The 11,510-nt window shown below is 39.5% G+C and overlaps 1 protein-coding gene across 18 annotated transcripts in view; it reads right to left on the bottom strand.

Annotated features, from left to right (window-relative positions):
* Positions 1-365: 365 nt before the first annotated feature.
* LOC135095678 (liprin-alpha-2-like) overlaps positions 366-11,510 on the bottom strand; it is a 63,464-nt gene continuing 52,319 nt past the window's right edge. For 17 of the 18 annotated variants that reach the window (XM_063996682.1, XM_063996688.1, XM_063996676.1 and 14 more), the window contains one exon: positions 366-11,510. This exon is cut by the window's right edge and continues 24 nt beyond it. In XM_063996682.1, the coding sequence (XP_063852752.1) occupies positions 11,457-11,510 (54 nt within the window). In that variant the 3' untranslated portion in view covers positions 366-11,456. The other variant, XR_010264469.1, reaches the window with a different exon arrangement.

Raw genomic sequence — 11,510 nt, 5'->3', positions numbered from 1 at the left:
TGATGGTGTCTCAGCTTGGGGCAGTGTTGTGAACACCCCGTGGGTCACTGTCGTCCAGACAAGGGTGAGTCCAGTGTTTCTTTGTCTCTTCCTGCGCCGCGCCCATCGCTGGTGCAGGACCCAAAGACACGCTGCCTCTGACACCACAGTGGCGTGGCTCATGGTGCTGGCAGGGTCAGCGACTCGGCGGCGCGGCGCCTGCCTGCTGAAACCGCCTGGTATGGAGACCTGCCGCGGTGTCAACAAGTGACGAGTTGTCGGTTTCTTGAGTTCCCGTTTTCTCTTTCGATCCTCAATTTTGAAAACAAGAAAACACTCACCATCAATATACAAAAAAAGGAGGAATAAATGAGAGGGCATCACAATCTACTTTAGAAATCATTTTTTATTAATGATATATTACATGAGTTGTTTTTTTGAAGTAATTTGATGGAACGAAAAGAAGAAGGATGACTCAAGACAAGACAAAGTAGATATGTGTAGGAAGGAAGGAGAAAAAAGAAAAATGAATGAAGGAATGAAGGATTTCTATATATATATTCATCCATCCCACTGTGCACCCGTAGACTAATAATTAACGTTAGTATTGTCTGGAGATAAATTATTACACGGGAACCACAGCGGATGCCAAAATGAAAGCACAAGGGAAAGTATACAAAGGAGACGCGATGAAGTACTGACACTGACTGATGGAGGAGGCTTGGGGAATGGCGGAGAGAGAATGCTTCTGTCCTGCTCTGTAAAGCTCATTTAAATCTTCGTGTCCAGCAGAAGGTCTTAAAAGATTCAGACTTATAAAATGTAACGTACGAAATGTTGTATGAAGGAATGGATTCATACTGTTGTAAACCAGCACAATGTATAAAAAGGATTTAAATTATTTAAACATGCAACGTAAGAAATATTATACAAAAAAACAGATTAAAATTCTTTTAAATTTTAACGTATGAAATATTGTAAGAAAAAAATTATTCAAATTCCTGTAAACCAACAGAATGTCTAAAAACAGTAAAATTATTTAAATATGTTACGTAAAAAACAGAAGGAATAGATTTTTTCTTACTAACACATGAAATATTTTATGAAGGAATTATTTAAATCATTTTAATCTGTAATGTAAGAAATATTGTATACAGGAAAATATTACTAACATGAGTCTTTCTTTCTAATTAATAATGACCATAAAATTGCAAAAATAACTTTTTTGTAATTATTAATATAAATGTTCTGAAACACCTTTCAAACAGACGATGACAATAATAATAATAATAATAATAATAATAATAATAATAATAATAATAATAATAATAATAATAATAATAATAAAAAGTTATAGAAAAAGAAAATCACCCCCAAAATAATCAATACTAAACACACACAACATTCTCAAATTTACGAAAGAGAAAAATGAAATAATAGAGACAAAGACAAATGAGCTTAGGATAGGACAGGAGACCAGGACAGCATAGGATACGTAACGATAAGACAGATCCTATAGGGCAGGGCAGGACCTCTGACTGGGGAACGACTGAGAAGGGTAGGACTTGGGTTTACAGGATAGATTTGGAGTCCTATAGAGAAAGATAGGATGTGTTTGGGGTCCTATAGAAAAAGGGTGGGTCTGTATGACGCGTTTGGGATGCTCAAGGATACAGTAATGTTATTCTAGAGATGTATGGGATGCCTCTAAGATCCTATATAAAACAACAGGACCTCTAGATAACTATAAAAGGATTCCCTGCATAATGATGGGGAGAGGGATGGGCCAAGAGGGTAAAGGACATGTAGCAGAGGACTTTTAAGATCCTATTGAAAGAAAGGAGTGTGTAGGATATACCAGACGTCCTACAGAGAGGCGTATAGGACCTGCAGGATATTTGAGGTGTGGGAAGGATAGAGACATCATATAGAAAAAGACGTATAGGATATGTTGAGTCCTATTGAAAAAGGAAGGCTTGTAGGATACGGAATGTCCTATAGGATGCATAAAGGATCTGTAGGAGTCTGCAGAGCGTGTGGAAAGGACAAGGAGATAAAACAAAGGTCCTATTTAAAAAGATATAAAGGATACGAGAGATCCTACAGGGAAAGGATTGTAGGATGGGATGCTATTAAGGGGCACACGAGGCTAGTAGGATATCAGAGGCCCTGCAGGAGTTTCTAGGGTGTGTGGTAGGACGTGGAGAGGGAAGGAGGTAGAATACTACACTTAACAAGTACACAAAATATATATATTGCTACCTGGCCTGTCCATATTTGATCTTAGTACAGAGAGAGGGAAAGAGAGAGAGGGAAATGACTGGATGAAACATTAAGGTACAGAGATGAAAATAATTACGTTTTCTATTGCTTTTTTTTTTTACGGGGAAATTAAAATGTTTGGATGTTTGGATAAAAATGTACGATAATTATAGAAGGGAAGAGAGAAAAGGAGATAGCTGGGTGAAAGTTTAAGGGTACAGAGATGAAAATAATTACGTTTTCTATTGCTTTTTTTTTCATGGGGGAATTAAAATATTTGGATGCTTCGATAATAAAGGTACGATAATTATAAAGGGAGAAGGGAAGAGAGAGTGGGACATGGCTGGGTGAAACGTTAAGGGTACAAAGATGAAAATAATTACGTTTTCTATTGCTTTTTTTTACGGGGGAATTAAAATGTTAGGATGCTTGGATAAAAAAAAAAGTACGATAATGATAAAGGGAAGGATAGGAGGAGATAAGAGAAAGGCTGAGTTGTTGAGAATGCACGGATGGGATGTCCTTTCTGGCTTAAAAAGAACGGTAGAAAAATAATGAAGAAATAATGATAATAATAATAAAAATAGTTGTTTGGTTGTTTTCTGCTCCACGGAAAGAAGCAGAAAATTTAATGTAAAATAATTATATACAAATTATTTTCTGTTTATGGCAAGATTTGTTTACTTATTATACAGAACTGAGGAAAATGTTCTTTGACAGAGAGAGAGAGAGAGAGAGAGAGAGAGAGAGAGAGAGAGAGAGAGAGAGAGAGAGAGAGAGAGAGAGAGAGAGAGAGAAATTTTATTATAATTATACCAAAATATTTTATCTATTGACGTAATATGTACAAAGAGAAAGAAAAAATAAAATATCTTGTATACTATGGCATGATTTTTGAGAGAGAGAGAGAGAGAGAGAGAGAGAGAGAGAGAGAGAGAGAGAGAGAGAGTGAGAGAGAGAGAGAGAGAGAGAGAGAGAGAGAGAGAATTAAGTATCTTTTAATTAACTGTATGGAAAAGAGAAAAAAAATAATCTTTTCACTAGAGTATGACAAAAAAAACTAACATTCTTTCCACAAATGGCACAAGAATCAATAAAATCATTCAATAAAACAATAAATGAACGATATTTTGGAAAGGTTGCACAAGGATCAGTTAAAATAAATAAAATATGCGAGTGTTTTGCAAGAGCGATAATTTAAAAGGCATGCAGTCCCTCTCTCTTTCTCTATTAAGTTCAATTTGCCTTATGTGTGTCGACCACTTTAAGTATTTCAAGTTATCACGGTCCCTCACACGCGCCTCGCCCTACACTACGCCACATTGCATTAAGTACAGTCTTGCGAAATGGTACGGTTAGTTAGTTATGGCTCACAGGCCCGTATTCTGAAACACTTTGCTCTCTCACCACCACTACTGTTTGCAAAAGCCTTAATAATTTAAATTTGTAACACACGACTTATCAACACTTGTGAAATCTATTGAAGTCCATCCCTGAGAATTTTCTGGTCGTCTGGTTTTGCATTCGTAAGCACAAAATTTTGATATCCCAATCCTCTGTTACTTAGATTTGTAACCCACGTCTTCTCGAATACTCAAATTTTAAGGTGCATCTCTAAGAATTTCCTGGCCAAGTCCGTCTGGTTTTGTATCCGTAAAAGAACACAATTTTTGGAGTTTTCACCCTCAGTAACGCATTTTCTGTTTGTGAAAAATCCAGGTTTGACCATTTTCCTCGTTTTTTCCACCCTCGGAATCTTTACTCTATAACCCACGTCTTCTCAAACACTCATAACGTCCATCTCTGGTATTTTCATTATCAAATTTGTCGTAGATTGTAAAAAGTCCACATTGTTAAGATACCCGTTTTCTCCACCCTCAGAAACTTCAATTTTTTAACCCACATCTCAAAACACTCCTTATACGTAATTCATCCCAGTTCTTGAGTATTACCTGACCAAATGTGTCGTGGTTTTATTTAGTTATTTGTTTTCATTTATTTTTATTTATTATTTATTTATTTATTATTATTTTTTTTCAAGACGGTTCGACTGCAAAAAACGTGGCACTTCTGGAGAGTTCAAATTATCAACAGGGTGTGTGAGGGAGAGCTCGCGCGTGTGAGGGGGGACCAAAATAATATTAACAGTTGTTTTGAAATAATGAAAAGGAGATTAAGGGGGAAAAATTTTTAAAAAGCTGAGAGAGAGAGAGAGAGAGAGAGAGAGAGAGAGAGAGAGAGAGAGAGAGAGAGAGAGAGAGAGAGAGAGAGAGAGAGAGAGAGAGAGAGAGAGAGAATATATAAAATATGAAGACTGAACAGAAAATAAATAAGAAATAATGACTAGAAGAGACAAATAAGGAGAGAATAAATGGATAAAAAAAATGGAGAAAGAGAGATAAAAAAAGAATAATGAAAGACGAGAAGAAGGACGAGAAAAACGAATACACGAATGGGAAGAATGGCGGGGAGAGATCGAGATTAAACACAGGAAAAAAACAAAAAAAATAAATAAATAAATAAAATAATAATAATAATAATAAAAGGAGGGACAAAGAGAGTCAATAAAATAATGTAGGAATAATGGACACAGGACAGGCAGACAGGAATGGATAGATGTAAAAGACTTGGAATGGTTCTTTGAGGAAAGTCACCACCGTCAGTAGTGAGAGATGGTCCGTAGATGCCTGACACCACCACCACCACCACCACCGACGCCACCAAACACAAACATTAGCAATACGAGGGAATAAATGACATATACAAGAAAATAGCGACATTTGAAATGCGAAAGATGAAGGTTAAATTCAAACACAAGATAAGAAAGTAAATAAAAAAGCGTTAGACAGCAATACGAAGAATAAATTAGATAAAAGATGAAAATATAGCCTAGCCTAACGGAGAGACATTTGAATACGAGAGATGGAGGTTAAATTGAAATAAATGGAAAAGTAATGGAGTTAGTAATACGAGGAGTAAATGACACAGACAGATATAAAATGAGAATATTAGACCTAAGTATTTGACAGCATTACGGAAAAGATCTAAGTTAAATGCACACACAAGATGACAGGTTGATTTAACGTTTATATAAATTTCAATTGCAAGATAACAAGAAAAAAATTAAGGAAAAATAATTGCGTTGGAAAAATATAGTAAATTCTGAAGAAATGGAAGGAATGAAATAAGATAGACAGGGACAGAAGGAAAAACTGATAAAAGGCAAGAAAATTGTGATAGAAAAGTTAGAATTAGCTAATAATAATGTAACAAGACAAAACTAACGAAGCCCCGACAGAACAGGGAAAAAAATAATAATAAATAAATAAATAAATAAAAAGTGAGAGGGAGATTTGAATTACATGAAAACAAAATACATTACTTGAAGGAGCGAAAGAATTTGAACAAGAAAACAAAAGCAAACTTGAACGAAAGAATCTGATCAATAATGAGGTCCCGTTGGAAAGGCAAAAACAAGTGCACAAGATGAACAGTGGTGGCGTGTGGAGAGGTGGAGGCAGACAGGCAGGGAAAAAAGAAAGACACCGTAAAAAAGACATAAAGTAAATAAATAGAGGGAGAAAAACAGGGAATAGTAAAAAAAGAAATGTTAAAAAAAAAAAAATGGATTGGATGAGCTAGTACGTACAATGTTTTGGTTACGCGCGGCACATAGATATAAATTAAAAACCTTACAGATATAAACTAAAAGAAAAAAATATGAAAAAAAAAATCTGGAAAAAAAAATCATCAGGGCTTCCAACGGCTGGGGAGAAAAAAAAAAAAAAAAAGGCTTAATCCACCAATTTCTGCCGCAGCCGTCCAGCCTACTATAATTATACTAACAGACGCAAAAAATAAATATATGTACTATTATATATAAACATAATGACCAGTATGTTAATGTGATAATAGCAGTTTAGTGAGTTTATTGGGGGGGAAAGGTGGTTGGGGGGGGCTCCATATCACATTAGGGGGGAGGAGGGGGAGGGGAGGGGGCCACACAGCACCGAGGGACAGGGGGGAGAGGGGGTACAGGGGGGGGGAGAGGGTGAGATAGGGGAGGGATGAAGCAAATTAAGGAAAGGGAGAGGGAACTTGTTATTTTTGTTGTTGATGTTCCCTCTCTGTTTAGTTACGGCAAGGGAGATGATTGGCAGCAGTGACGAAGCCTTGAGGACACACACACACACGCACGCACGCACGCACACACGTACACGCAAGCGCATACACAGACATACACACACACACACACACACACACACACACACACACACACGTTTGATGTATGTATGTGTGGTTTTCTTAATTAATTCAGCTTCACGTGCTTTTACGTGTGTGTGTGTGTGTGTGTGTGTGTGTGTGTGTGTGTGTGTGTGTGTGTGTGTGTGTGTGTGTGTGTGTGTGTGTGTGTGTGTGTGTGTGTGTGTGTGTGTGTGTGTGTGTGTGTGTGTGTGTGTGTGTCCACGTGTGCGCTTCCCCACCCCTGATACACACACACACACACACACACACACACACACGGAACACTGAGCTGGCTAGCATAATCATCACTACACTGAACATTATTTTTTGAGAACAGTACACTACTTTCACGAGTTTCACAGAAACAATCGGTCATATTCAACACGGGGGCGGCGAGTGAGTGTGTGAGAGTGAGAGAGAGTGTTCAGCGTCACTACCATCATCATCATCATCATCACTAACACCACGTGAGGTTCATCGCCGCTGACTGACCACAAGACACGGGGATATTTTCATTATCATTCTTTACATATATTAATTACAAAGACATTTTGGCATTAAGGTACGGAAGATTAGCTGTAACAGTATCCTTATCATCCACACGCACGCACACACACACGCGCACACACGAACTAGGAGGCGTAGAAATCATTGTGACATGGTGAACACTGTGATTCAACAAAGACTGCCACACAGACACGATACGAAGCTACGTGCGCTCAAACTCAGGTCCTCCCTCCTTCAGACCTTGGCTTAACCCGCCACCACCGCTCCCACAGCCTAGAGATGCTAAGAGACGGTAGTAGCTTCAAATTTATAAGAACGCCTCTGAAAATCCTATGCCTAATGCTAATAAACTTTCCCTGGACTCATAAAAATGCCTTTAACAACCCCTGTGACTTTCCCCAGGCTCATGAGGAAAGAACTTCTTTTGAAAACTTGATAACTTCCACTGCAGCCTGTTACTTTCCTAAAAATTATGAACACCATTGAAAACACCATTGAAAACCCCGGTAACTTCTACAAGAACCCTTAAGACCCCAGTAACTTTCATTAGAACCCTTGAAAACCCCAGTAACTTTCATTAGAACCCTTGAAACCCCAGTAACTCACTAGAACCCTTGAAAACCCCAGTACCTTTCACTAGAACCCTTGAAAACCCCAGTACCTTTCACTAGAACCCTTGAAAACCCCAGTAACTCACTAGAACCCTTGAAAATCCCAGTACTTTTCACTAGAACCCTTGAAAACCCCAGTAACTTTCACTACAACCCTTGAAAGCCCCAGAAACTTCCACTACAACCCTTGAAAACTGCCGATAACTTCCACAAGAGCCTGTAAAAGAGGCAGTGGAATCATGAAAACACCCTTGAAAACCCCATAGCTTCCCCTACAGCCTGTTCAGCGCAGTGGTGACAGGATGAGGCCAGGTTTGAGGGGACAGGACCTCCAAACACTGTAGCCATAAAAGGAGAGCTGCTATTTTTATCTTATTTTGGGCATTTGGTTTTTTCAATGTTGGATTTCTTCTTCCATCTCATTCTGCACCAAACGTCCATGTGAGAGACTGGTTACCGAGGAATTCTGTATGTATCTCTTTCTTGTCTATCTCCTATTGTTTGGTTATCAAGCAATTGTATCTCTCTCTGTGTCTCTTGTCTCTCTCTTCTTGTGCTGCATTTGGAGAGTATACAACACTGGAATGCATTTGTTCTGAGGTGTGCTTCTCTCTCCACTGCCCTCAGGTGTGTCTGTCTGTGTCTGTCTCTGTGTGTTCATGTGTCCGAGTTTCCGAATGTTGTTCAGATACCTGGCTGTTTTGTCGAAATGTCTTGATGTCCTGTAATCTTGGCATAATTCAATAACTTCCACTGCACCTTGGTAAACCTCCTCTGTAATCATGGAAACACCTTTGAAAACCCAGGTAACTTCCACTACGCCATTCCTAACTGACTATATTCATCGGTCTATCTTTAAAATCCCCACAATCATTTAGCTACCAAAGTTCAATAGGTTTTGGTGTCTTCCCTGCATGTCCCCAAACCATCTAGCTGTCACAATATTCTCAATTAGTTTACCTACCACTGTTTATCCTTGAAACTCCCACAGATATTTAGCTACCAAGTTTTAAATAGGTTGGTGTCTTCTCTACAAGTCCCCAAACCTCTAGCTGTCATACATATTGCTGTTTATCCACAAATTTCCGATAGCTGCCACTGTTTCATGGTTTCAGGTTTGTCGTTTGGCTATCCCTGCAAGTCCCAAGTACCTGTTTCCTTGTCTGTACGAGTAATCTCCCTCTGAGCCTCACAGCTGCCATGACATCCCCACTCATCACCCACTCAGCTGCCTATACACAACTGCAAACTTCACATATTTAAATAACGAGAAATAAACATCTTGATTCTGTTGCATCTGCCTAACTGCCACTGCTACTGTAACACCTCATCTTATCTACACCACCATCTACCTGCCAGCCTATCCACGCCACCACCTCCTTCACTTCCACTGCAACACCTCAAGGCCTATCCACACCACCTTCCTCACTGACAGGCCTTCAGATAGCTAAGTTCCGCAGGTCTCCACAACGCTCCCAACACCTCCAATAGCTGGGTCTCTAAGGTGCTGTAAAAATTACTGAAACAAATTGTATTTTTGAGTTTCTGAGGCAAGTGATCTTCCTGATAACTTAGTTTGTGATAGACAGCCAAGCACGTTGAGGTTACTAAGAAACACCCAAGCGTCTTATACACCAAGGATGTCGCTGTTGTGTTGAATGACGGACACACACAAAAACACAGACACACGCGGACACACACCAGAGCAGCGGCACACCTATCTCTCGGTCTCTCCTCTTGTCTCATCAAACCAGTTACCTAGCTGACATCTACTCGTTACATATTCAGGGGGAAAGCGTTATGGGAGAAGTGAATTTGGTCATCACTGCTAGCTAGGGACACACGCGCTGTTTCCTGACTACCCGGCAAGACTTCAAAGGGCTTGCCGACTTGCAGATCACCAACACAAACATGCAGCAACACACACACACATACACACACAGACATGCATACACTCACACACACACTAGCATCAACAACTCTCTCTCTCTGTACTTTATATTAATCAGCTTCTTCATTAATTTATATTTCTGTACAAAGTTTTTATGTTTGTTTTTTTTTGTTACGTTTTTTTTTGTGTGAAGGGTTATGTTACGTTACGTTCAGTGATGACGTATTGTTTTGCTCTGTTTTTCCTGTTTTTTTTTTTACGTTTTGTTTTTCCACTCTGTTTTTCCTTCCTTTTCTATTTTGCGTACCACTTTTACTCTATTTTCTTTGTTATTTCTCTTCCATTTTTCACTTTGTTTTCTGTTTTTCTCTTCTATACCACTCTGGACGTTTTTTTCGTATTTTCTCTCCTACGTATCACTTTCTATTCCCTTTCTTTGTGTATTCCATTTTCTGTGTTTTCTCTCTTCTACGTACCACTTTTTACTCTTACTTCCTTGTTTTTCCTGTTTTACGTATCACTTTTCTACTTCCTTCTCTTTTCTTCATAATTTTTCACTCCTTTTTCTCTCTACTCTATTTCTCCTTTCTCTCTCTCTCTCTCTCCCTCTCTCTCTCTCTCTCTCTCTCTCTCTCTCTCTCTCTCTCTCTCTCTCTCTCCTCTCTCTCTCTATTTTACTCTTATCTTTCATTGTATTTCTATTTATTCCATTTCTCTTGTACGCATCACGCCGATCTCTCTCTTAAATTCAAAAAGTTTCCCTTTAAGACCTGATGATCGGTGCGTCCTTACTTGAAAGACAAGCGCACACACAGACACATGTACGCGCTGTCCCTGTATACACACACACACACACACACATACACACACACACGCACACACACACACATCAGGTCTGCCAACACACCCACACACACACACACACACACAGAACATAATCTTCCCTCTTGAGTGGTTAATACGTCAATTTTTCTCGTTACAAACACAAGACTAGAGATGGTGGGAGGAAAATTAAAACAGCCTCCCTAAAATTCATGTCCTGTCACCCTTGGGTATCCTAGAGTCCTGTAGGATGCTGGGTTGACAAGTGACGCCCTGCAGGCTTCCCGATGCCCCATGTGGGTCGATGTAACTGTGGGGATTTGTGAAGTATCCTATAAGTTGTACAGCGTTAAGTTACTGGTTTCTCCCGGTGTCCTAGACAGGCTGGGAATAGGATATCATTGGTGTATCCTTCACTTAAGTGTCTGAGGTCCTTTGAGGGTCCTTCGAGGTCCTTAGTGGGAAAGGAAGGTCATTTTCCTTCATATAGGTTTGTAAGGTGTTGTTTGGTGACTGCTGCATGCGAAGGATGCGTGTAGGGCCCCAGGGAGGAGGAGTGGCCCTGGACTCTTCTGTAGGAGGTTCTGGTGGCCTTCATGTAGGAGGAGTGAATGGTGAAGGAAGGATCTGGTATTCCTTCTATTTGTGTGAAGGATTCGTCTCTCTCTCTCTCTCTCTCTCTCTCTCTCTGTGTCTAGAAGGAATTGTGTTAGTCTATCCTTCTCTTGTTCCTCTTCCTCCTCCTTGTCTTTCTATTCCTCTTTCTCTTCCTTTGTTTCTCCTTCTCTTCCTTTATTTCTTCATCTTTCATCTTTCCCTTTTTTTCTTCCATCTTCTGTCATCGTCATCACTTTCTTTATGCTCTTCCTTCATGTCTTCCTCCTTCTCCCCCTCTTTTTCATCTTCTTCCTTGCTCTTTCTTCTCATATCTTCACATTTAATATTCCTCCTCCTCTTTTATATTCATTTTCCTTCAAGTTTTCACATCCTCTTCTTCCTTCACCTCATATCCTCCTATTTCTTCTCCTGCCACCTCCGTATCTCCACCTTCTCCTCGTCCTCTTCCTCCTCCTCCTCCCACGGCTCTGAGGGCTTCACACCAGTCTCGCCTCTGCATCCTTCACAGCAGGGGCCTCATATCAGGATTTATTTATTTCTGTTCGATCTGTTCCTGTTGCCAGCAGGTTCCTAAA

This window comes from Scylla paramamosain, unplaced genomic scaffold (genome assembly GCF_035594125.1).
Source record: "Scylla paramamosain isolate STU-SP2022 unplaced genomic scaffold, ASM3559412v1 Contig1, whole genome shotgun sequence".
Classification (NCBI taxonomy): Eukaryota; Metazoa; Arthropoda; class Malacostraca; order Decapoda; family Portunidae; genus Scylla; species Scylla paramamosain.
This window is presented reverse-complemented; position numbering and strand designations above follow the sequence as displayed.